This window comes from Arabidopsis lyrata (genome assembly GCF_000004255.2).
Source record: "Arabidopsis lyrata subsp. lyrata unplaced genomic scaffold ARALYscaffold_1, whole genome shotgun sequence".
Lineage (NCBI taxonomy): Eukaryota > Viridiplantae > Streptophyta > Magnoliopsida > Brassicales > Brassicaceae > Arabidopsis > Arabidopsis lyrata.
Genome location: NW_003302555.1, coordinates 1,549,336 through 1,573,503, shown reverse-complemented (window position 1 = coordinate 1,573,503; position 24,168 = coordinate 1,549,336). Strand labels below are relative to the sequence as shown.

General features: G+C 37.6%; 7 protein-coding genes across 14 annotated transcripts; 5 read left to right on the top strand and 2 right to left on the bottom strand.

Annotated features, from left to right (window-relative positions):
* Window positions 1-7,061: 7,061 nt before the first annotated feature.
* Window positions 7,062-11,719, top strand: LOC9328296. Of its 2 annotated transcripts, XM_021014969.1 has the most exons (7): window positions 7,062-7,373; window positions 7,732-7,824; window positions 8,072-8,206; window positions 8,286-8,375; window positions 8,465-8,614; window positions 8,776-10,373; window positions 10,532-11,719. In XM_021014969.1, the coding sequence occupies exons 1-7, from the start codon at window positions 7,326-7,328 to the stop codon at window positions 11,412-11,414; spliced, it is 2,997 nt and encodes a 998-aa protein (XP_020870628.1). In that variant the 5' UTR covers window positions 7,062-7,325; the 3' UTR covers window positions 11,415-11,719. The 2 variants fall into 2 exon arrangements, with proteins under 2 accessions (XP_020870628.1, XP_020870629.1); XM_021014970.1 differs by lacking the exons at window positions 7,062-7,373; window positions 7,732-7,824 and having other exon boundaries at window positions 8,114-8,206; window positions 8,291-8,375.
* A 475-nt stretch (window positions 11,720-12,194) lies between these two features.
* LOC9328295 (S-protein homolog 5) lies at window positions 12,195-12,744 on the top strand. The gene has a single exon (XM_002892187.2). It carries the CDS (start codon window positions 12,246-12,248, stop codon window positions 12,630-12,632), a length of 387 nt encoding a protein of 128 aa, XP_002892233.1. The 5' UTR covers window positions 12,195-12,245; the 3' UTR covers window positions 12,633-12,744.
* Window positions 12,745-14,781: 2,037 nt separating this feature from the next.
* LOC9325583 (S-protein homolog 5) lies at window positions 14,782-15,394 on the top strand. The gene has a single exon (XM_002892185.2). It carries the CDS (start codon window positions 14,914-14,916, stop codon window positions 15,319-15,321), a length of 408 nt encoding a protein of 135 aa, XP_002892231.1. The 5' UTR covers window positions 14,782-14,913; the 3' UTR covers window positions 15,322-15,394.
* Window positions 15,304-16,656, bottom strand: LOC9328293 (octanoyltransferase). 3 transcript variants are annotated; one of them, XM_021011807.1, is made up of 2 exons: window positions 16,442-16,462; window positions 15,304-16,162 (listed from the first exon to the last, which is right to left on the bottom strand). In XM_021011807.1, the coding sequence occupies exon 2, from the start codon at window positions 16,157-16,159 to the stop codon at window positions 15,452-15,454; it is 708 nt and encodes a 235-aa protein (XP_020867466.1). In that variant the 5' UTR covers window positions 16,160-16,162; window positions 16,442-16,462; the 3' UTR covers window positions 15,304-15,451. The 3 variants fall into 3 exon arrangements, with proteins under 3 accessions (XP_020867466.1, XP_020867464.1, XP_020867465.1); XM_021011805.1 differs by lacking the exon at window positions 16,442-16,462 and adding an exon at window positions 16,379-16,397; XM_021011806.1 differs by lacking the exon at window positions 16,442-16,462 and adding an exon at window positions 16,529-16,656 and having other exon boundaries at window positions 15,370-16,162.
* An 89-nt stretch (window positions 16,657-16,745) lies between these two features.
* On the bottom strand, window positions 16,746-17,451 carry LOC110224772 (probable ribonuclease P/MRP protein subunit POP5). Its single transcript, XM_021011808.1, has one exon. The coding sequence runs from the start codon at window positions 17,346-17,348 to the stop codon at window positions 16,893-16,895; it is 456 nt and encodes a 151-aa protein (XP_020867467.1). The 5' UTR covers window positions 17,349-17,451; the 3' UTR covers window positions 16,746-16,892.
* An 84-nt stretch (window positions 17,452-17,535) lies between these two features.
* Window positions 17,536-19,027, top strand: LOC9328292 (NADH dehydrogenase [ubiquinone] 1 alpha subcomplex subunit 13-B). Its single transcript, XM_021011809.1, has 3 exons — window positions 17,536-17,878; window positions 18,537-18,608; window positions 18,705-19,027. Exons 1-3 carry the CDS (start codon window positions 17,664-17,666, stop codon window positions 18,847-18,849), a joined length of 432 nt encoding a protein of 143 aa, XP_020867468.1. The 5' UTR covers window positions 17,536-17,663; the 3' UTR covers window positions 18,850-19,027.
* Window positions 19,028-19,264: 237 nt separating this feature from the next.
* On the top strand, window positions 19,265-23,718 carry LOC9325582 (7-hydroxymethyl chlorophyll a reductase, chloroplastic). 5 transcript variants are annotated; one of them, XR_002329276.1, is made up of 21 exons: window positions 19,307-19,385; window positions 19,799-19,904; window positions 19,989-20,073; window positions 20,164-20,275; window positions 20,597-20,681; window positions 20,780-20,821; window positions 20,917-20,995; window positions 21,079-21,130; window positions 21,229-21,291; window positions 21,468-21,565; window positions 21,641-21,676; window positions 21,753-21,814; window positions 21,902-21,929; window positions 22,025-22,104; window positions 22,190-22,259; window positions 22,357-22,414; window positions 22,584-22,648; window positions 22,736-22,830; window positions 22,935-23,045; window positions 23,207-23,292; window positions 23,422-23,718. XR_002329276.1 is itself a non-coding variant. In XM_021011803.1 (20 exons), exons 1-19 carry the CDS (start codon window positions 19,307-19,309, stop codon window positions 23,023-23,025), a joined length of 1,386 nt encoding a protein of 461 aa, XP_020867462.1. In that variant the 3' UTR covers window positions 23,026-23,045; window positions 23,427-23,718. The 5 variants fall into 5 exon arrangements, 3 of the variants coding, with proteins under 3 accessions (XP_020867462.1, XP_020867461.1, XP_002892229.1); XM_021011803.1 differs by lacking the exon at window positions 23,207-23,292 and having other exon boundaries at window positions 23,427-23,718; XM_021011802.1 differs by lacking the exon at window positions 23,207-23,292.
* The last annotated feature ends 450 nt before the right edge of the window (window positions 23,719-24,168 follow it).

The window sequence follows — 24,168 nt, the reverse complement described above, 5'->3', positions numbered from 1 at the left end:
AAAAAAATAATCAAACTTAGTAAGTATATAGTATCCAAGTGGTAAAATCAACACATGAGTTTGGTCAAGGGTATTAAGATCTCGACTAATAATTAAGAGACATGAGTTTTGGTTCAAAAAGTCCTTTGACTAATCATTAGAAAATAATTAATCTTGTTGTAAACTGTGTTGTTCTATTGATTAATGAATGAGGTTTCGATACATATATATACATGACAAGGGGAGACAAATCCCCATTGGGCTAGTAAACCCTAAAGCCCAAAAGCCCACTAAGTACAATATAGGCCGTCATAAGGAGAATCTTCAAGAACATGGACATGGGCCTTCTAGGATATGGATTAGGCCCACGGTTATGGAGTCCATCCAATATGTGATTTATAACACTCCCCCTTGGATGACATAACCGTGTAGATGTCAAAAGATCTCAGTAATACGCTTGGGGATGCTGCCTCATTAAAACCTTGCCAGGAAAACCCATTGGGACAAAACCATGGTTAAGGAAAAAGAGTACAGCACGTATTACTCCCCCTGTTTTGGTCATCCCTGCAAGTCCTTAAGTCTCCACATTCCAATTTGATGCGTGAGCCTCCTCAATGTCGATGTTGGTAATGCCTTGGTAAAGAGATCGGCTGAGTTGTCGCTGGACCGAACTTGTACCACTCGAACTTCTCCATCCCTTTGCAAGTCATGCATGAAGAAGAACTTTGTTAGAATGTGCTTCGTCCAATCTCCCTTGATGTAGCCGTCCTTGAGCTGAGCGATACAGGCTGTGTTGTCTCCTCATATGATGGTCTTTGATGTTGTAGTAGCTGCGCCTTGAAGAAGACTGCCTACGTACCCTTGGAAGGGATCAAGCCACACGTAGTTCCTATTTATTGACCATGCCATAATCTGATTTTACCTGCATTAGCAAAACAAACTAAACCAAAGCAAACTAGACCTTCTTTGGTTAGATCAGTATAGAATAAAACCCAAATAAACAAACATAGGAAGAATAAAATTTAAAATTTAACCAAACCTTCCTTCAAACCTTTCTAGTGCCTTTGGGTTGATCATGAACTAAATTTAGACAAAAGAGGTTCACGGCAAAACATATGTCTGGTCTAGTGTGGCTAGCCAAGTACATTAACGCTCCTATGGCACTAAGGTATGGCACTTCAGGATCGAGAACTTCTTCCTCATCCTTCTTTGGACCGAATGGATCACTATCCAATCCGAGGCTTCTCACCACCATTGGGCTGCTTAATGGGTGGGCCTGGTCCATATTGAATCTCTTGAGTACTTTTCAGTATATGCCTTTTGATGCACAAGGATTCCATTATTCACGTACTCAAGTTGCAATCCCAAACAGAATTTTGTCTTGCCTAGGTCTTTCATCTCGAATTCTTTCTTTAGATATTTGACTGTTTGGGCGATTTCCCCAGAGGTTCCAAGGATGTTCAAATCATCCACATATACTGCTATTATCACAAACCCTTCGTTTGCAAATTTCTTTATGAAGATACATGGACTGATGGGATCATTCTTATAACCTTCTCTGACTAGGTACTCGCTTAATCTATTGTACCACATGCGTCCACTTTGTTTCAGTCCATAAAGCGATTTGTTCAGCCTTATGCAGTATTGGTCTCGAGACCCTTTCTTATCTTTATCTTTGAGCTCAATACCCTCTGGTAATCTCATATATATCATCCAGTGGACTTATATAAATATGCAGGCATTACATCCATTAGCCGCAAATCAAGTCTTTTTCTTTATATAGCCAGACTTAGCAAAATTTAAATGTCTTAGCATCCACCACAGGGGAGTATGTTTCTTCATAATCTATCCCCGGTCTTTGTGAGAATCCTTGTGCTACAAGCCGTGCCTTATATCTCACGATTTCATTATTCTCATTTCTCTTCTTCACAAAGACCCATTTGTGTCCTACTGGTTTTTACATCGAATGGTGTCCTTAAGGTCGGACCAAACTCATTCCTTTTCTTAATGATTCTTAGCTCCACGTTTTATGGTCTTGTACCATTTAATCAATCAAGTCTTTGAGTGCACTCTAGTATAGACGTGGGCTCCTGATCCTCATTTATATTCATAAATTCAAGTGCTACCTTGCATGCAAAATCATCTTATGTCGACATTTCTTATATGTTCCATTATGTTCCAGACATGATATAATCGATTTGAGATTTATTATGGTCAGGACCTTTAATACTTTGCAGCTTGGCGTCCCAAGCTACATTATATGGTACCTATACCTTAGAGCCGGCCGGCCTTATCTCCATGTCTGGGATGGTTTCCTTAGTAACCTCGGATTCCTATTGCACCTTTCTTTGATTTTCGAGGATTTTTATCTTTGGAACCTATTGGTCTACCACGTTTCTTTCGTGTGTTAGACTCGGTAGCAATTTCATTGATTCCCTTTTGGATATCAATACGTACTGGTGCATTACAAGCTGGTATGTACGTTTTTGTAACTTTCTTTGGGTCAGCAAAGGAATCTGGCAATTGATTAGCTAGCTTTTCAAATGTATAATCTTATGGACCTCTGATTCTCATGCCAGAGTCCGAGGATCTTGCCAATTTAAGGATGTTTGATTCCATGATATTTCTTTTATATCTTTACCCAGCTTGTTCGTCTCTCCACCTAAAGTAGGAAATTCGGATTCATTAAAATGACAATCCGCGTATCTAGCCTTAAATAGATCACCCGTAGTTGGCTCTAGATACTTAATAATGGTGGGAGAATCAAATCCAACATATATTCCCATCCTCCTTTGAGGTCCCATCTTTGTTTCTATGTGGTGGAGCAATCGGTACATATATGGCACACCCGAAAGTCTTTAGATGGGATATGTCTGGCTCATGACCCATAAGTAATTGGGATGGTGAATATCTATGTTCACTAGATGGCCTTATGCGTATAAGTTCTGATGCATGTAAAACAGCGTGTCCCCAAGCGGCTACTGGGAGCTTCGACCTCATGAGTAATGGTCGAGCTATCAATTGAATTCGTTTAATGAAGGATTCCGCTAATCCATTCTGTGTATGTACATGTGCTACGGGATGTTCCACACTTACCCCCATGGACATACAGTAGTCATTAAACGCTTGGGACGTGAATTCACCGGCATTGTCTAGACGTATAGTCTTAAGCGGAAAATCTGGAAAGTGGGCTCGCAGTCTTATTATCTGGGCCAATAACCTAGCAAACACTTGGTTTCTAGTAGATAGGAGACAAACATGCGACCATCTTGTCGATGCATCAATGAGGACCATACATATGTCTCCTTGTATCCTTTCCAGAAATTTTAAGGTCTCTTTATTTACCTTAGCCGGTGATGGCCTTATAATGAGTTTCCCTTGTGAACATGCTTCACACGTGAGATTCTTAGGGATAACTCTTTTCTCTCTTAGGGTGTGCCCCTTTGAATTAGTTATTAGTTTACGCATCATACTATGACCCGGATGGCCAAGCCGGTCATGCCATAAAGTGAATTTCTTGATGAACTCTTTGTTCATTGCCATATTAGCTTCGATCATATCGATTTTAGCATAGTAGAGACCAGTGGATAATGCGGGTATAGTCTCTTAGGACTTTCTTATGTCCTTGGGTGATCTCAATTATATTTAGGAATTCTTTGTTCCCTTCACCCTTTGTTTCAATATGGAAACCATTCAATCTTATATTTTTGAAACTTGACAAGCTCCTCTTCGAGCTGGGTGAATATAGGGCATCGCTTATTTCAAGATGCGTGCCCTTTGATAAAAGTATATGGGCATGACCATGGCCCTCAATAAGACTAGCTATACCCGCTATGGTGCTAATATTGGCATTTTTCATTATGAGATTTAGGAAAATATCTCTTATCTTTTGTGTGGCTCCACTATCCACCACAATTATGTTCTTGTCCTCGGCCATTTCTTATATGGACAAGAATCATGTTCTAAACATAAAATAATATAAAATAAATTCAAGCAAATAACAATCAATGAACACATAAAATGCAAAGAAAAACATAGAGGTTTTGATGTCGAAGTAAAATTTATCAACTTGATTCTTTTATGCAATCAGAAGTTTCATACTCTATTAGATCATCTTGATCATGTTCACCATCTTTATATACCAAATGGGCTTTAGGATTCTTCCCTTTTACACTCTCTTGATAGAGGTCACAACGATGTTTGGAAATCCTACATATCTTAGCCCAATGGTTTCCCATTCCATATCTATGGCATACTCATTTGGTCGAGTGTTGTGGTTTGGGAATACCACATCGTCCTCGCCCTCGACCACGGCCGGAATTGGGTCTACATCCACGGTTAAAGTGGTTCCCACGGCCGGATGAGTTATAGTGGCCACAACCACGTCCTTTCAATACCACATCTATGGCATACTCATTTGGTCGAGTGTTGTGGTTTGGAAATACCACATCGTCCTCGCCCTCGACCACGGCCGGAATTGGGTCTACATCCACGGTTATAGTGGTTCCCACGGCCGGATGAGTTATAGTGGCCACAACCACGTCCTTTCCATCCACCACGGTCACGGCCGTGTGGTCTATCACTTTAGACGTGGTTAGATTCTTTGGATTCTTTCTTATCCTCTGCGGCCTTATTGGCATTAGGTAATGGGGTTAATCTATGAGGTCGTAACTCACTGTTTTTTATCAGTAAGTCATTATTTTGCTCATCTAGCAATAGACTCATCCACGGACTTATAGTCCTGGATTATGAGACTCTTAATAAGATGGTGGCTAATATTGCCTTGTATCTATCTTTCTCTCTTGGCATTATTGCCTTATTAGATACATTCACCAAGTCCTTTTGACTTTTAGGATAATCTTAGTATCCATTGCCCATTTTAAAATAATTATCTCCTAAGAGATTTAGGGCAGTAAAGTACAAGTTGTAATTCAACATCTACAAGAAAAAGTTTTGAGTCAAAATCATGTAATCGTTAGTGTCATGCGGTATTTGAGACCGAACCATGAATCGATTTACTTAGGGATTTGACTTTCCTCTTTTGCTTAGGATTAGATTTCCTCTTTTAATTAGGATTAACTTTTCCTTTTCCTTTTAGGATTTACTTTCCTCTTTACTTTAGGATTAATTTTCCTATTTCTAAATATTTCCTAATTTGATTAGGGTTTCTTATTATTCCTATGATTTAGGGTTTTAAAGATTTCCTATTATCTAGGGTTTCCTATTTTATTTAGGGTTTTAGGATTAGGCAATAAAACTTCTCTAGCAACTTAGGCGATTTTAGCATAAGCAATAATCAAATTTTCTAGCAACCTAAACGAATCAAACAATTGGATCTTACAAGCAATAGGAATTACTTAATCATTCAAGGTTCGTTTTAAAGTTTCCACCGTTCGTTAGATTCAAATTCAAGATCGGTTTTCAATAGCAATCACTTGAACAATCAAGACTCGTTTTAGTGTCTTAGCCGTTTGTTAATTTCAAGTTCATGATCGGTTTTCACAAGCAAAAACAAACGTTTATACAATCAAGATTCGTTTTAGGTTTCCACCGTTTGTTAGGTTCAAATTCATGATCGGTTCTTTAGCTTTTAGGGTTTTGGTTTTTACCTTTCACCTTTTGGGGTTGTATGGATTAGAACCGGGAGCTAAAGACCTCGGTTATCAAGTTGTCACGAGCGTATGGTCCTTGGAAGGAATCGCCGAGCAAAGGAGAAAGCAAACGGACGGACGAGCTAGGGTTTTCAAAACAAATCGGCGCACACTGTATCTGTGCGTGAGGGCGCGTCGGTGGTCAGATCGACAAGACGTTTGCACTGATGGATTCGTCTCGGCGAGGGCTTCGATTTGATATCTTGCTCGTTTTCTGGGTCCTCACGATTTGAGAGAACGACCTCTTTGAAGTTCCGAGGCAGATTTCTTTGCGTTTTAGGGGTTTGATGGAGATAGAGAGATCGTGAGATTAGGGTTTATGTGTCAGATCTTTAGCTAAGGGATTTAGAGGCTATCGTGCTGATAACGTGTTGTAAACTGTGTTGTTCTATTGATTAATGAATGAGGTTTCGATACATATATATACATGACAAGGGGAGACAAATCCCCATTGGGCTAGTAAACCCTAAAGCCCAAAAGCCCACTAAGTACAATATAGGCCGTCATAAGGAGAATCTTCAAGAACATGGACATGGGCCTTCTAGGATATGGATTAGGCCCACGGTTATGGAGTCCATCCAATATGTGATTTATAACAAATCTATAGTAAAATTGAGTAAAAGTTAATATATCAACCCAAACTGTATAGAAGATTAATATATTTTAAAACTAACCAAAACATTGGATTATGGTATATAAGAGGATAATTTTCGACGTTGATGATCACAATAATATTACACAAATATGATTCGTATGAAATGTCTGAATTCATACTTTTAATATACATATTTAAGATGGATATATATGAACGTAACAATCAACATGTTTTCAGAACTTGAGATTATTGTATTACCCCTATAAATAACGACCCTATTTACTAATCACTATGCATGGTTCATGACCCCATGGTTGTAAATATTTAGGAAAAGAAGAGTAATTGTGGGAGGAAGACAGTAAGAATCCACAAAATGGAAGCACTAAATAAGTAATAATTGCGTTGGGATGAGAGGGACAAAAATTAAAGAAGATACGATTTGCATGTCAAACACTTGTTGTCCCATTTCATGCCATCGTCCTCTCTATAGTCTATTTCGCTGTCACAAACTTTAAATTTACATCTCATGCAATTTATTACGACGTATACATAGCCTTAAATTTTTTATTCTTTTGCATTTCTATAATTGTATGTTTATATATATATATATATATATATATATATATACAATCACTTAAATCATTTAAGTAATTAAAAAAAAAATTAGCTAGTAAAATGAATCACTTAAATCATTATAAAAAAATTGTAGTCAATAAAAAAAAAACCCCAAAAATAGAAAAGAAAACTGAATTGGTGTTGAAAAAAAAAAAAAAAATAAATATCTGAATTGGTGTTTGTGTTTTTTTTTTTTAATTTTTTTTATTTTTTTACATTGAAGGATTTGATATGGGCTTCAATTTGAATCGTGGACCGAATTGAAAATCATCCGAGTGAGAATCGAGCTACATATAAAGCCCAATTAGATCCAACGGGCCTTAAAATATCTTTTATATTCCATTTTATATATTTTCTGATGAAACATTGGAAAGTGAAAGCAATTTATGCCGGAGAAATTTTCAATATAGCCGAAATGTAAAGAGCGGGAAGCTAAAGCCTAAGAGCGATTCTCACACTCCCAAAACAAAATTCAAGAGAGAGTGATGGAGAAGAATGCGATGAAGATACTCGAAGAGATCAAATCTTCTGATGTAAGCTTCTCTTCGTTTCCAGCTTTGATTTGATTTTCTAGGTTTCTGTATATTTTGTCCAACCAAAATCTTCTGGAGAATTTTATCGCTTCCGGTAGTAATTACTGCGAATCCTCTCTGTTCAATCGCAAATATATCTTCTGATTGGTTTGGGTTTCATGATGTTTCTTATTAATTTTCCTCCCGAATATGCTTATTTGTATGAGAGTTCTCTTCAATTTATCGGTCTGGATTGAGTTTCTGCAGCTTTGAGGTATATGAAGGAGTAGGAGTTGCAATATATACTATATAGAGTGATTCGGATTCAATTGAGTTTTTGTAGGTCATGGATCTAACGAGCTTCGCTTTTTCTTCACAGCTTATCGAGAATCTGGTTCAACTACTCACGCGGCTCAGTCAGTTAGATGTAGAAGATAATTCTGATTTGCCTTCTTTTGTGGACAGCCTAACTGTATCCTCACATACTTTCATGGTTCTCTTCCTTTTCCTTCAGTTTTTGCTGATTTCCAATATCTGTTTCACTATGTTTACAATTGAAATGTGCGTGAGATTGTGGGTTTCAGGATATTGAAGTGAGCACTTTAGAGATGAAGTTATATCTGCTTATTTTCATGTTTCACTTGGATTTTAGATGATTTATACAGTCTTTAAGTGCTCTTTTATGGCATGTTTCCAAGTATTCCTTGACAGCTGTATAGACACTCTGGGAAGACTTCACTTGTCTTGACGTTTCCCAGTGTTTGTTGAACAAGGCAATTCTGCCTGTCACTTCTAAATACCTCGCTTTGGATCGGCCTGATTGCTCCCATTACTTTCTTTCTTTTGGTATTAAGGTACATTTTTTGCTGCTTATTACTGAGCCTCAGTTTTAGAGTGTTGTTGTATTATCTTTTCTTATTCTACTTCTTGTAGGTCAGCCAATGGTGTGCTAAACATTTAAACATGTCTGTGATGTCGATGGAGGAGTCTCAAGAGGAAGAGCATTCCAACATTTTCTTTCAGGTTAGTGATGCTTTTTTGGTTCTGTAAGTAGGATTCTGTCACAGCTAATTGTTTCTGGGGGACTGAGTTTTTCAATCAATGTTATGCAGCTTCTTTTGGATTATCTTCGTTTTTCTGCCTCAAGCTTTACTGCTATTGGAAAAACTTGTTTCATGACTGATGAGGCCTCAGCTGTTACAGTTCATAAGTTTGTTTCAGAGCAGCTGAATTTGACAAAGGAGGTGATAATGAATGCCAAGGTATCGTTGAAAATCATCTTAAACTTTCACCAGTAAACTACACGTACCATATCATGAAACTGGTTTTTAACATTTGTATTCTTGAAATTACTACTGTAGGTTGAGATTAGTGTTTTGCATTGTTTTCATCTGTTAATAACTTTCACCTTTTTTTGAGACAGAAAGTTGAATCCTTTTCCTCGGAGATTTTTAAGGCTGCGCAAGTGGTAATTGAGTCTACTGTTCGTCTGTGCAAAGAATACTCTCCAGCAGTGAATCATGACGTTGAAATGAAGACTAATGGAAATTTAGGAAAGGCAAAGATGGAGGAAGGCAACACTGTTGGTAATTCGGTGAGCATGATAACGCTGGGAGTTAAATCTCTGAGTGAATTGGGTATGCTTGCTGCAAGAGATGGTGGCAATCTTGTGGCCATTCTTAATACATCTTGGAAGGGTGTGATTACATTGCTTCAGATAGACAAGCAGACATTGGTATCCAAGGTTGATGTAGGAGAAATTATCTTAAAGCTAATATCACTGATCAAGGAGTCCCTGAGATTTGCTGCTGAGGCTTGGTCTTGCTCGGTGAAGGAAAACATATCTGCAACAGAAGCCAGAAGGGTCTTTCTTCCTGTGAAATTTTATCTTATCAATGCTGTTAAAGTTGTGGCGCTGTTTCCAAGCCAGGCGTCTATGGTGTTCAAGGAAATTGCACTATGCATCTTGATGGTCTCTGCTTTCAAAGTTTCACTGAGCCAACAAACTCTTGGCAAATCTGCAGGTGAAGTAATGACTGATCTTCTAGAGAAAACAACTGTAGATCTTCTAGGTGCACTGTTAAATGCAGCTGAACTAACACAGGAATTCAGGCTCACACTTCTTGATTCATTGTTCGTTGATGAACAAGGTTTCTCAAACCAAATCTGTAAGAAACAGAGCCATGATTCTCACACAAAAACATCATTGGTGGATATCTTGTCTTTATCTGTTGAATCTGCGACAAGTGCCAGAGATTTGCTCCTGGCCCGAGTTATATTGTTCCAGTCTGTCATGAGGTATTCTTCCGAGCTTGACAAAGATGCAAAGCTTGCAATCACCACAAAGCTGCAATGGTTTCTCGACATATTAGCGGACAAAGAGATTTATTCTTCAGTCCTTTCCTCTCAGCTACCAATGGCAGATGGTTCTGGGAAGATAATAATCTGGGAATCAATGTATTCAGCTCTGCTTCTGTCTCTCAAAACCCTTGTGATCATACTCTCTTCAACTCCTGCCTGGGAAGAGCTTGAAACATTCATACTCCAGAATCTCTTGCATCCTCACTTCTTGTGTTGGCAGATAGTCATGGAACTCTGGTGCTTCTGGGTTCGCCATGCCACTGAGGATTTGGTGGTCGATATGATTAATCAACTTTGTACATTCATGATGTCAATGCCATCATCAGAAACACCGCTTTGCCCAGATTCCATGCTCAGAAGAACTACAAAGTCCATCTGCTTTCTTCTTACCCACAGCCCCAAATCTTTAACAGTTCAAGTTTACAAAAATATTTCCACTGAGAGCAGATCTGACTCTGCACCAGGTGTATATCTAGCATTGCTGTTAGACGGGTTTCCGCTAAATTTTCTTCCAGACAGAATCAAAAACGACGCAAAGAGACAGATATTTGCAGATTTCTTCAACTTCATCGAGAAATTTATTGAGAAACCATCATATTCCTCCAGAGACACTGTGCTTGGAGCTCCAGTTTTCACACTCTCTGCTTGCCTTCGGATACTGTAAGTAATGATGATATCTATTCTTGACACATCTCTGGGGATTTGATTGTATGAGATAGCAAAATCAGACATTAGTAACTGAATATAGTTTGAGCGAAGAGTAAGTATTTAATTATTGTGTTGCGGATATTAACTGTTGTTGTTTTTCTTTTGTGTAGAAAGACGAGCATATCAGAGATTGATGCCAAAACTCTGAACTTTGTCGTCGCTCTCATTCAAAAGTACAGAAACTCCAAAGATGAAACGACCAAGGATCGTTACAGTGAGATTCTCAGCGAAACACTATCAATCATCTCAAGAAGCGATCAGCTATACACTTGCCAAGAGATGGATAATGTCATAACAGAGCTTCAAAAGCTATTCATTTCAGAAACTGATCATCATCATAATCATCTCCGTAAGTCCAAGCCAAACCTTGCTCTCTTCTTGTCAGGACTCAGCAAATACGAGATGTCTGAAACCGAAACGTGTCCAAAGAGCCGTGCGGTTTGGGAACTCTACCATTTGCTTCTCAAGAAACGCCACTGGGCTTTGGTACACCATGCGGTTACTGCGTTTGGATACTTCTGTGCACGTACAAGCTGTAATCAGCTATGGAGATTCGTACCTGAAGACGCAGCTCTAGCCTTCGATATACCTTCTGGAAAAGAAGCTAAAACAGAGCGGTTCATGTCGGAACTAAAGATGTTTTTGGAGAAAGAACAAGCGCTTCTCTCAATCACACCTTCAGAAGAGGAACTCAAGTTACTTGCGAAAGAAGGCACCAAGGTTAAGGCAACAGTGCAGAAGCTTCTAGAAGGAAGAAGCCAGAGGTCAATGGAAGTAGAGAAACGACCAAACAAGAAAAGGAAACTTCCAGAAGGAATTTGCAGAGGAATGGAGTTATTGCAGAATGGAGTGAAGAGGATTAACGAAGGTTTAAGCGAATTGAGGTCAGATGAAAATGAGAGTGAAGAGTTTCAAAAGAGTTTACTGAATCAGTTTTCGTGTCTTGAAGATTTAGTCTCTCATTTGTTAAGCCTCACCGCAGCTTCGGACTAAGGTATCTTCAGTGGCTATTACCACACTGTTAAAAGACTTTATGCTAACAGATGTTGGGACTAAAGATATTCTCCAAGAAAGAACAAGCATTTCTCCAATTACACTTTCACAGGAGAAACTTCACAAACCTTTCTCTTATATCTGCTTTTTTTTTCTTTCTACAAATTTACTTGACAAGATAAAAAGTTGAAATTGTAGCGGATTACCTCTTGTTAAAAAAAGGTAAAAGATACGGATTACCACAGAAAAATTTGAACAAATGCAATGTACTCCCAATGTATCAAAAAGATTGATTTTGTAGAGTTTTCACATCAATTAAAAAAAAATATTTAATGTTTAGTTATAAATGCACTATTTATTCATACCAAACTATTTTTCATAGCTATTAACCAATAATAATTCATCAAATTTTGAAATTCTCAATTAATGATTCTTGAATCAAAATTTACAGAAAATCAATCTTTTTGATACAAAAATTAAACCTCAAAAAATTATTCTTTATGATACGGAGAGAATAGTTGTTTTGTTCATTTCTTTGGACGATAAATTTCTCACAATCCATTAAGATCCAAATCTTTTTTTTGGGACCAGTCAAAACCACACTAAATGCTCATTTTACTGATTTTGAATATTTGATCAAATGCCTTGTTACTGATTAACTATTTAACTTGTTTGTTTGGTCAATGGCATTTATTTTTTTGTTCAATAGTCAAAAGGCATCATTACTTTATTAGGAAACTGTTGACCCTTTTGGAAATACTATAAAACCAACTCCAAGAGCAACCTGGATAAGCAATCTGAAAAAGGCACATTCGTACCTACAAAGATCAAATGGAAAAAAATTATATAGTTTGTTTGTTCTTCTTTCTTTTATTTGGTTCAGTTCATGGGGGAGTCCCACCGTTCTGGCGCGATACGGTCGTCACGATGACAAACTTGATTGGCGGTCCACCTCTTACTATACATTGCAAATCCAAGCAAGACGATCTAGGACCTCACGTGGTGCCTTTCAGGCAAGAGTACCACTTCAAGTTTCAACCAAATCTTTGGAAATCAACATTGTTCTTTTGCAGTTTTCAATGGGCCAATCAATTCAAGCGGTTTGATATATTTGATGCTCAGAGAGATCAAGATGTATGTGATCAGTGTCACTGGGAAATAAAACCTGATGGTCCATGCAGGCTCGGTAAAAAGGCGAAATGTTTTCCTTGGAATTAATTTTGTACTAGTACAATATGATGAAGATATATAGACGATCAAATCCAATAAATAGAAAATTTATGCATTTCTTACTATTTAAAGCTTGGTTTCTCAAAAATACTTATTAACATCGGATTGCTTAGAGTAAGAAAACAAACGTATTTTTGGTAGACACACAAAACCGGAGAATTGTTCGTTATCTCGGGTTATTATTGAGATTTGCTTTTTGTTAGCAGTAATGTGAATATAATAAGGCCCAAGCCCATAGTTAAAAAAAGGTGTCATCTTTTTATTGGAGAGTGTGCAGGCGCGTGGGGGAAGAAGAACCTCTGCAAAAAAAAAAATCAGCTCCAAATTGTTCGTTTTGTCGTATGTGTTGAGGGGAAGGCGTGGCTATTGTTTATTGGAGATCGAAATAGTACACACAAAATGCGTGGGTGGGTGGTGTAATCAAAACGATTTCAGAAATTTTAAGTTTTGTTTTCTTCTCTGCTTTTGCTTTTTTACTCTCTTTCGTTCGTTTTCTCTGTGCATAACAATGGCGTTTATAAACCGACGAGCAGTACGAGATCGATGTTCATCATTGAGCAAGAGTTTCTACACCGACGAGCAGTACGAGAAGTGGTCAATCAAAAACAGCACCCTCACCATGAGTTTACTCACCATTTTGATGCTCTTTTTCATGGCCAATCCGGGGACTTACATGGAGGACGACACACCTCTCCTCGACGTTGCCGGAATCAGCATTTTCGATGAACTGAGTCTTGTGGCTGCTTATGTGTGTCTTTGGGCTCTGATCTTTGATAAAACTGCTTTTTGGGTTTTTATTGCGGTTACTTGTGCCATGGTGGCTCTTGGAGGTGTCTTCGCTATTTGTTATGACGACAATCTAGACGATCCCAAATTCGGTGAGATCAAAGACAAGCAGACCACAGATTTCATCGCTGCACTATCTACGAGTAACAATCCTGCGGCTGCTAACGCTCTCACGACCATGGCTCTCTTTGCTCTTTCAACAAAACCTGATGATCCCGTTACCAAGGCTCTGGTCGAAGCCGCAACATTCTGCTGTTGAAACGCCTGCGTCCTCCTCCTCGTTGTTTGCTTCGCTTCAGTTTGGGTTTATTTGCTTTTGATTCCGTTTTGTTTTATGTTACGTCGTTCGTACTTTCTTCCTTGTTTTAATTTTCCAGTTTTTTTCTTTCTCAACTTTGTAATTTCAACCAAATCAGACTTGACAGTATTTGCTAATCTATGACAAAGAGGACGGTTTTATTTTACTCCTGCTTATAATTTCATTTTCTTTGAAAAATTTATAGATTTTGTTTCATAACCTTTCATGTTTAGGGTTTTCGATTTTCCGACTTCCTTTGCGACGGCGGCGCTTCACATTCCGCTCTGATATATATGGTGACGACCTCAACATCGGTGATTGATCCACCGGTTTCGGTGAGCTGCCGTGGACCGGAGAAAACTCTTAACGGTGGTCAATTCCCAGTCCGCGATCATGTCACGTGATTTAGACACGTGTTCGAACACTACTAGTTTTGGGCGCCTTTTAGTTAAAATCCGTCCATAATACCCAAATTATAGTTATAATGAAATAGTAATCAATTAAATAAAATCAATAAATAGAGAATATTTAAACGTAATTAGTATATATGAATCCAACAAGGTTTTTGCTGTAAAAACTTTTATATTATGCAATGAAAAAAAAAAACTTTTAATATATCAAATATTTTAATTAAAGATGATAACAAATAGTTTTAACTAAAGATGATAACAAATAGCCTCTCGGCTCTTCGGACTAAGATATTTTCTATGAGTATAACTTAATCGGTTTTTTTAAAGATGTTGTTGGAGAAGGAACAAACATTCCTCTCTCAATTTTACAAAGTTTTCTCTTATATCCTTTTCCACTTTTTTTTTCTTTTTCCCTTCAAAATATACTTTTAACAAGATAAAACATAATCTAAAAAAAAAATAGAAACATTAATCATGAAAAGTTGAAAATAGTAACGCATTACCTCTTATAAAAAAGGGAGTGAAAGATACGAATTACCACAGAAAAATGCAATGTACTTGTCTTTGGACGACAAATTTCACACAATCCATTAAGAACCGAATCTAGTCTCACTAAATGCTCATTTACTGATTTGCTTGTTTGTCTGGTTATTGGCATTATCACTATAAACTATATAAGGAAAATGTTGAGCCATTGTAAATACTATAAAATCAACTCCAAGAACATACAATCTGAAGAAGCCGCATACATACCAATACAAGCAAAAAATATCAAATGAGAAATCTGCCAAAAATCTATATTGTTTTCTTGTTCGTCTTTCTTTCATTTGGTTCGGGCTATGGGGTCCAACCGTTCTGGCCCGATACGGTTGTCACAATGACAAACTTGATTGAAAATCAAGAAAAAAGCGGTCCACCTCTTACCGTTCATTGCAAATCAAAGCAAGACGATCTAGGATCTCACGTGGTGCCTTTCAAGCAAGAATACCACTTTAAGTTTCAAACCAATCTTTGGAAAACAACATTGTTCTTTTGCACTTTTCAATGGGATAAGCAATTAAAACAATTTGATATATTTGATGCTCTGAGAGATCAAGATGTATGTTATCTATGTAATTGGACTATCAAAGCTGATGGTGCTTGCAGGCTTGGTAAAAAGCAAAAATGTTTTCCTTGGAAATAATTTCATATGATCCTGATGAAGACATAACAATTAATGAAAAATTGAGAATGAATAAGACAATAAAATTTGAATCTATAGCACGTGAAAATATAATAACATTTTTGGTAGATAAGAACCGGATAAAACCGGATTATTCTTCAGCTTGGGTGTCCAAAATGACTGAAGGATCTTCCTTCCACACAACATCATCATAAGAAAAAGCTTTGGCTAAACAAGAAACCAACTGTTCATGAATCACTTCTTCCGAAGGAAGCAGAGTATCCGTCTCTCTTCGCAAAGATGTAACTTCTTTATCAGCAATCCCACAAGGCACAATGTGCTCAAAGTACTTCAAATCAGGATCTATATTAAAGGCCAAACCATGACTAGTTATTCCAGAAGATATCCGAACCCCAATAGCACCGATCTTCCTATCCCCAACCCAAACCCCAGTCTCACATTTGTTTCCTGCACGAGCTTTCACGCCATAAATCGAAGCAAATTCGATCATTGACCTCTCCAATGTCTCCACATAGTTCCTAGCACCAAAACCGATGCTGCGTAAGGAAATGATGGGATATAAGATGGCTTGATGAGGGCCATGGAAGGTGATGTCTCCTCCTCTTTGTGTATAATGAAGTTCAGCTCCAATTTTTGTAAGTTCAGATTCAGGGATCAGTAGATTGTGATCGGTTCTACGTTTTCCAAGCGTATAAGTTGGTGGATGCTGAAGTGAGAGGAGGGTATCTGGAATATGATGAGCTTTTCTCTCTGAAACTAATTTCTCTTGCAGTTTAAGGGATTTCAAATAGTTGACAGTGCCTAGTTTCCAAACCTCCAAGGTTCTAGGGGATCTCATTTCCTGCACATTAACACAGAATCCATAATTAGCTCTAACTATTTAGGTTATCTATGAAGATACTAGAGCCAACGCACACAAAAATAGTTCCTGTTCTTTTTTCCACACAAACTTAATACTAGTGATGGGGGTCTAAAAGCATGACTAACACAGCACAAATTTTCCAAAAGGCAACTAAGCTAAAGTTAAGAATAAAATCTGAGGAGCTAGGATACAAACTCTGTGAGGCATTTTATCGAACAGTTAACATGCATAAACAAAGAAGGAGACTTTGAAGATTACATCACCGATAAAAACCAATATAAATGATCGCACAAGAGTACGTAATCGGTAAAGTAAGAGACTTTGAAGAGCTAGATTTACCCATACCGTTTCAATAGTTCTCCTCCACCCAAGAGTTTGGACCTCAGAGATAGGTTCTCTCCAGATTATAAATTTTGGATTTATTAAAAGCTTCAAAATTCAACAACTTTGCACTTGTGCCCTTAAGTTTTCAAATTTCACATAAATACGCTTATTTAGAACAAATCTCCTCAATTCACACCCTCTTATTTTAATTTCAACATATAAAAAAAAAAACCAATGATTCAAATCACAAACAATCGTTTCAGGGAATGATGCTGTTTCTCATCCCTTTGTATTTCAGAATTGAGAAAAATCCACAAAAAGGGGAAAGATTATACACTTTCAAAAACTTAGGGGTCAAATTCGAAGAAAAAAAGTCTACAAAAGTTCAGTTTTCCAATAGTTTGATCTTCTCCAGACAATTATTCATCTGCCGAATCTCCTCTTCAGACAAGCTTTTGCTACACTGCTCAAACTTCTCTTTGTCGCACTTCAAGGCTGTGTCTTTACACGCTCTGATGCAACCGCTGATATCGAGCAAGTTTAAGATCACCGGACAGTTTCCGATGCTTTTAACCAACGTGATTGCCGACCAAACTTGTCTGTGTTCCTCTCTTGATGATCTTACGATGCATAGCTTCGTGATTGGATTCACATATTTCACCTGGAAGGAACCGAGAGACGAACCTAGACCACACTCGCCGAAATTGACGAGGATACTGTCTTTGATTGCTTTCGAGAGATTGAATTGTGTAAGAATGATCGGTGTTCCTTCCCCGAGAAGATCTTTGTCCGGATCCAGAAAAACTTCCATTAACATGTACCTGTTCTTAAATCCCACCATGCTTCTTCGAAATCGAATCTCCTCGATTTGATGATACCAAGTCGGCGGCTAAAAACATTCTGAACAACAACTAGTTAGGGCGTTTTATATGTAAGAAGAAGAAGATAATCACGTGACTCTCCACGTGACTTGCTGATTTATGGACTTGGGTCTTTGAACTTTTCTTGATGGGCCTAGTAAAAGCCCATTTAATCTCATACGTCCTCTTTGTTGTTGTTGTTCATCGGGATCCCTAGAACACTCGATTTCAGCAAAAATCAAAATCGGATTCAGTGATCAGAGTAAATTTGGTCGAGAAGAAATTGAGCGTTGAAGATGACGGAGGCGGTGATTAGGAATAAGCCAGGAATGGCGAGTGTGAAGGATATGCCGCTGCTTCAGGATGGTCCGCCACCGGGTGGGTTCGCACCGGTCCGATATGCTCGCCGGATATCCAACACGGGTCCTAGTGCTATGGCCATTTTCCTTACCGTTTCTGGTGCCTTTGCTTGGGGAATGTACCAGGTCGGCCAGGGAAACAAAATCCGCAGGTAAGAACAAGTTATAATAGCTCGCTCACATTTCAATTTTTCCTCTGACTTTCGAGATCGCCTTGGTAAAATTAGTGTTGTGGAGTGATTGATGATCATAGTAATGTAGTAAAGGATAAATTTTGGTTATTAATTGTTGAAACTTGAGGAAGTTTATCGTAATCAAAGATGATGGTGAATATTTAGGTTGGTGTTAGGATTAGGAATTTAATGTTAACCATTCTTCATGCTGTTTCCATGGCTTGTTGAATCACTGTTACGTGTTCTAGTAGTATTCCACGGCATTTTGGTTTCAAGCTTAATCAGCATGAGTTTAGCCTTAACGAATATAAGTTCATCAACAATCTGTAAACCCTTAAAGCGACAATTGCAAAGATGTGAATCTGCTATGAAGAAAGCAATTATCTAGTTGCATGTTTTGATAGTAGTTATCGGGAACTGGTTCTATGTAGTTAGATTGATAGTCGTTAGTATTATTACATACTTCTTTCATCTGGCTTGATCATCATCTTCATATTTCTTGTTCTGGACATCCTTGATTCTCATCGAAAATTTCCAATTACACATCGTGGTGATAAAAAGTATTTAAGTACAAGTGTTATTTGTTATCAGTAAGTATCAAGATTAATGCTCTTATCAAGATCGATTTGATGTTTAGGGCATTGAAGGAAGAGAAATATGCTGCTCGTAGAGCAATACTTCCCATTCTTCAAGCAGAAGAAGATGAAAGGTAAACAATATTTTATCAAATTAAGTCATTGTGCTTGCAGCAACCTTCAGAAAGTAATCTTGTTTCAATCCCCGTTTTGCATTCTTTGGATAAAAGGTTTGTGTCTGAGTGGAAAAAGTATCTGGAATATGAGGCTGATGTAATGAAAGATGTTCCGGGATGGAAAGTTGGTGAGAATGTGTACAATTCTGGTCGCTGGATGCCACCGGCTACTGGGGAACTCCGTCCTGATGTCTGGTGATTCTGTAGTTTCTCGCAAATGCATATGATGATGATGAATGAGTGAATGTTTCGCTGAGGATTGATATGTTCTTGTTATATCTTTTTTTCCATCGGGTAATAAGAGAATGATTCAACATACAGTATTCTTCTTGTATTGGTTTTGCTTGAACATTAATCTCTGTGTGTTTTTCGGCAAATGAGTAAAAAAAAAACAACAGTGTCATCAGCAAGCTTGCAAGAGTGGTTTAGTTTTCGGTTTATGAATTAGAATTCGGTTAAGTAAAGACGATAATACAGAACTTGGTCTTTCGAACCAAAACCCGGTTTAAAGTGGTTTTCAAGTTTGGTTCCTTTCTAACAGGTGTCTGTAATTAATTTGCCTATATGAACAAAAGATATCAGAAGTTCAAAAGCAAAATATCTTTTTTTTTTTCTCTCGTCTCTCTCTCTCCTCTCGTCTCTCTCGCTGAGCAACCATGATTACTGTCACCTCCAAGCTCTCTCTCCTTCCTCCATGCTTCTCTGTCGTTAACACTTCATCTTCGCGTTCCAAAGGTGCTCAATTTCTTTCTGCCACGTCTTCTCTTTTTGGCACTCTGTTCACACACATCGTTGATTCTTCAATTTCTTAAAAGACCCGTCTTTACAAAATTTCAATGGAAACGATCCCTGAAATTCGTCAAAGGGATAGAATTTTTATGTAAGATTCGGAATTTCTTTTAAAACATATTGGTTATGTTTGTCAAAGGCTTGAACTGGTCTTCCACGGCTGTCACTATCGAGTTTGAACTCTGAAGATAGAATTTTGTGTTAGATTAATACGTTTCACTTCACTGTAGCAATTTATGCTTGAAAATATAAGACTTTAGGAACAGATTTCGTTTTATCTCGCATCGATTTTTGCCTGGTGTGTTTTTATTAGCTCCCCGGAGCCTGCATGAAGCCTTGTCATCTGGGTTTCAATGCAGATATGAATACAGAGCCAAAAAAGAAAGTTAAACTAAGAGAAGACTGGAGAGAAAAGTCCAAACCTATCCCACCCGGAGGAACCTATCCAGCTAAAGACCATTGCAGGTTTTGTCTTTCTTTTTTATTTGTTTACCTTCCTGTTTTTGTCTTGTTCTTATCAAAATCCTTGGTGTTCTAATGGGTTTGCAGTCGATGCGGGTTATGTGACACCTATTACATCGCCCATGTGAAGGAGGCATGTGCATTTCTTGGAGATGGAATGTCAAGGATTGAGGTAATGTCCATATAAATGGATAAGATTTGATACATTTTAAATTGTTGGGTTAAGATTTTTATTTTGTTAATATTTTAAGTTTTTGTGCAGAGCTTGGAGCCTGTTGTGCATGGTAGAGGAAGGAAACCAGATTCCTTAGAAGATACATATTTTGGGGTGCATCAAGAGCAGCTCTATGCTCGTAAGTTGAAGCCTGTCGAAGGTACATAGACACTTCCCTTCCACTGTTCCACATTTTCTACTAACTTCTTTTCTTGGCTCGAATTAAGCTAGGACATTTTTTTGTGTCTCGTTCAAGATGAAAAAGTTTTGTGTTACTGGTTTACAGTACATCAACGTTCATATCTGTTTTGGTTTCTTTTGTATAAATGTGCGTGGAAGAAGCTTCAGACCATTTTGTTTGGATCTTGAAAGCTATGTAACATTTGCGTTTCATGTGGCTGTAAAAGGGATGAATTCCCGCCTACACTTGAGAATTTGGCTTAGCTTTGTTGTTTACTTTTCATTTGATTTTCGGTTGCAGGAGCTCAGTGGACTGGAATTGTCACAACCATAGCCATTGAGATGCTGAAATCTAACATGGTTGAGGCTGTTGTTTGTGTGCAGAGGTAAAACTAGATTTCAGAAATGGACTAGGCTGACAATTATCAACCATGCCGTAGATTTTTCCATCTACTCATGTAACTGAGTTATTGAAAAATTACAGTGATCCTGAAGACAGATTATCTCCAAGACCAGTATTAGCCAGGTTTTCCACAAGTCGCCATTTTGGTTGTGCATCCATATTCTGGTGTTACTCTGAATTTAGAAGCCTCTTGATGTTTTATTTCTTTTCATGCTAAGGACACCTGAAGAAGTTTTGGCTGCAAGAGGTGTCAAGCCAACTCTGTCTCCTAATCTGAATACTCTTGAATTAATCGAGGTTATTTGCCAAACCCTTCGTTCTCGTTTGTGTTATCGATCGCTGAGTCCACTTCAAATGAAACTGCACTTGCCTTGTAACAGGCTTCCGGAGTGAAACGTCTTCTGTTTTGCGGTGTGGGTTGCCAAGTGCAAGGTATGGTTTCAACATACTTTTTTGTGGACATATATTCAAGTTTCTTCATACGGTGACTCTAATAGTATTGTAATGCAGAGTGATTTCTTATACTGCAGCATTGAGATCAGTGGAGCAGCATCTGAATCTGGAGAAGTTGTATGTTCTAGGCACCAATTGTGGTAATTTTCTCATCCTATCTAGATTTTTTTTTTTGGCCAGAACTTTCACAACTAGTTCTTGTGTTGTACTTTTGAACATTCCATGTTGTATATGTTATTTCCGGGTCTCATATGCCTAGGTCTAGAAATGCTTATACATGTTTTCAACAAGTAATAATAGCATCTTTGATTAATAGTGGACAATGGAACACGAGATGGACTAGACAAGTTTCTGAAAGCGGCTAGTAAGGAGCCAGAGACTGTTCTCCATTATGAATTTATGCAAGATTACAAGGTTAGCATTAATACAATACCGTTACTTATCTGTGCATTTTCTTTGGTGATGCTAATCTTCTTCAATTTCATATAGGTCCAACTCAAACACTTGGATGGACACATTGAAGAGGTGAAATCGCATAAAATACTGTGTTGCTCTGCAATTGCAGCTTAAACCCGTTTCTAAATATTTTTGGCTAAAGCAGGTTCCCTATTTCTCTCTACCAGCAAACGATTTAGTAGATGTCATAGCTCCATCGTGTTACAGGTAATATAAGTCTCTTCAAATAGATTACCTGTAGGAAATTTGTAAAACTTTTCTACAATTACAAACCCTTTCTTTTTTATTTTGCAGCTGCTTTGATTACACAAATGCATTAGCGGTGAGTGTTTCTCTAGCAATTAAGTTATCTTTTCACTTAATTTTGAGTCTGCCAATTTCAAACATTTCCTTATATGTATGAGCTTGTTAATCTAGGATTTGGTTATCGGTTACATGGGTGTTCCGAAGTATTCAGGTCTGAACATGACTGACCATCCACAGTATATTACAGTGAGGTCAATATTTCTACTAATTTTGACATGGACCATATAGGTCCGTGAGGTTGGATAAAATTAGTTTTGTTTATGCCATAAACCACAGAAATGAACGCGGGAAAGAAATGCTCAGCTTGGTAGAAAACCTTTTGGAGATCACTCCAACAATCAGCAGCGTAAAGTTTCTAACATTTATGTTGTTGTTATATTTAAGACTTTAAACTCCATTTAACAAATAACTTGAACAAACTCATCTTTTTGTTGTTGTTTCAGGGTGATCGGCGACCTTTTGTGACAGAAACTGTTAAGGCAGACGATAATGCTAAGTTTGGTATGTTTTCAAACTTTTTCGAAACTCTTTTGTTTCTTGAATCATCTCTACTCAAAGACATTCAGTTTCAAGCTATGCTAGATGCCGAAAAGAAAGTTCTCAGGAAATGCATTCAACTAACATTGTGCTGAAGTCTTCTAATTTTTCAAACTTTTCTATAATTTCTTAGGTCGAGGTCCTGCTCAGCCAGCACCAATATTTGTTGGAAACATTATTGCGTTCATCCTAAGTTTGGTAAGATTCTTTCCTTATGAACACAAACAGAGAAACAAGCTCATTGCATAAAAAGTCTTTTAACTTGCAAAAGCATTCTCGCTTCAGGTTGGTCCTAAGGGTCTAGAATTTGCTCGCTACTCATTGGACTACCATACCATCAGAAACTATTTGCATGTAAACCGCAAATGGGGAAAGCAAAGGTAAAATCTGAAACACACTCCTAGAGATAAAAGTTTCTATCAACTTTGTATTCCTATATTATTGGATCACCCTCTAATGACCAAAGCGGCATTACCATCTGCAGAGCCAACATCCACATGCCATCATATGCCAAAAAGATAGTGGAAATGTACAACAAAAACGGCCATATAGATAAAATGCTTTCCAGGAAATGAACATTTTAGGCCTTTCTCATGTAAGTTTGCAAATGTATATTTCATCCTACAAGTGAGTAAATGTACATTGGTCCTACTCTTTCTCAACTTGTAGTATGATAGTAATATCCAAAACTATTTCCCTCGTGAATTTGGTAAGACACCGGCAAGAAAAGATGGGTTGGTTTGGTGTTTTTGACAGAGAACAGAGAATAAGAAACAGTCTAAATGGGCGGCTGAATCGAAATCACGCCATGTGGTTTCCTTCCTCCATATCTTTAGGTTAAGGTAATGTCTGAGTAAAAGGTTGCAGGGTTTTGCATGAGAACATGAATAACTGTTTTAAGAGGATGGGAACCAGACATTTACACAGTTGGGGGGAATTAGCTTTTAATGTTTTTTTTTTTGTTTGGACAGAGAAGAAGGAACCATGGTTAAGCTTATCACTCACTCACTCACTCATCACCCACTCACTCACTCATCACCATATTTTACAAATTGGAAACTTCAAATTTTACTCTCTTCTAATTTGTCCTTTTGTTTGTCAATTCTCTGTTCTGCTGGTTCAATGACTTTGCTGCAGAGACTCTCAGAATCTCAAGTGAAACCCATAAATGTCTCTGATCTTTTGCACCATAGTTGAATTTTTTCAACAGAGGCTTGTCCATATACAGAGTATGTAAACGTTTTTTTCTAATAATATATTTAGTGAAATAAAGCTACTCTCTGGTACCTTGAATTTTGAAATCCAATTTGACATATATGTATTGCATAATTTGGATCTGTATCTGTTTCAAAATATATATTTATAATTAGATCAAACATCATATATAATACTATATGATTTCACTCAAGTTTTTTCTGAGAATGTTTTAAATGTTACGATATACTATTTATTATCCATCTGTGTTCCAAAAATAGATAAACTGGTCATCCCTAATGGATTTTGCATATCATACAGGAATGCATGTTTCAGTATTCAACTTGTGTTCCCAATCTTTTATACGGATTGTCTTGGACAATCATGTGTAATCAATCAATCATTTGCCTGATTTAATGATTACAAAATGGCTAATAATTCCTTAATCAGTTAAATAACAGCTCTAACTTGCGAGAGTATTCTACCAATAATGAAACAGCATGAAATTAGTTGTTTCTTTTCCT

What these genes read in the sequence shown, in the direction of transcription:
- LOC9328296 (XM_021014969.1), top strand. Translation starts at nt 7,326, where the DNA reads ATGGAGAAGAATGCGATGAAGATACTCGAAGAGATCAAATCTTCTGAT. An exon ending in AAGAGATCAAATCTTCTGAT is followed by an intron (nt 7,374 to 7,731) that starts GTAAGCTTCTCT and finishes TTTTCTTCACAG; the next exon opens with CTTATCGAGAATCTGGTTCA. An exon ending in TTCTTTCTTTTGGTATTAAG is followed by an intron (nt 8,207 to 8,285) that starts GTACATTTTTTG and finishes TACTTCTTGTAG; the next exon opens with GTCAGCCAATGGTGTGCTAA.
- LOC9325583 (XM_002892185.2), top strand. Translation starts at nt 14,914, where the DNA reads ATGAGAAATCTGCCAAAAATCTATATTGTTTTCTTGTTCGTCTTTCTT.
- LOC9328292 (XM_021011809.1), top strand. Translation starts at nt 17,664, where the DNA reads ATGACGGAGGCGGTGATTAGGAATAAGCCAGGAATGGCGAGTGTGAAG. An exon ending in CAGGGAAACAAAATCCGCAG is followed by an intron (nt 17,879 to 18,536) that starts GTAAGAACAAGT and finishes TTTGATGTTTAG; the next exon opens with GGCATTGAAGGAAGAGAAAT. An exon ending in CAAGCAGAAGAAGATGAAAG is followed by an intron (nt 18,609 to 18,704) that starts GTAAACAATATT and finishes TTTGGATAAAAG; the next exon opens with GTTTGTGTCTGAGTGGAAAA.
- LOC110224772 (XM_021011808.1), bottom strand. Translation starts at nt 17,348, where the DNA reads ATGGTGGGATTTAAGAACAGGTACATGTTAATGGAAGTTTTTCTGGAT.
- LOC9325582 (XM_021011803.1), top strand. Translation starts at nt 19,307, where the DNA reads ATGATTACTGTCACCTCCAAGCTCTCTCTCCTTCCTCCATGCTTCTCT. An exon ending in CCAGCTAAAGACCATTGCAG is followed by an intron (nt 19,905 to 19,988) that starts GTTTTGTCTTTC and finishes ATGGGTTTGCAG; the next exon opens with TCGATGCGGGTTATGTGACA. An exon ending in TCACTCCAACAATCAGCAGC is followed by an intron (nt 22,260 to 22,356) that starts GTAAAGTTTCTA and finishes TTGTTGTTTCAG; the next exon opens with GGTGATCGGCGACCTTTTGT.
- LOC9328295 (XM_002892187.2), top strand. Translation starts at nt 12,246, where the DNA reads ATGGAAAAAAATTATATAGTTTGTTTGTTCTTCTTTCTTTTATTTGGT.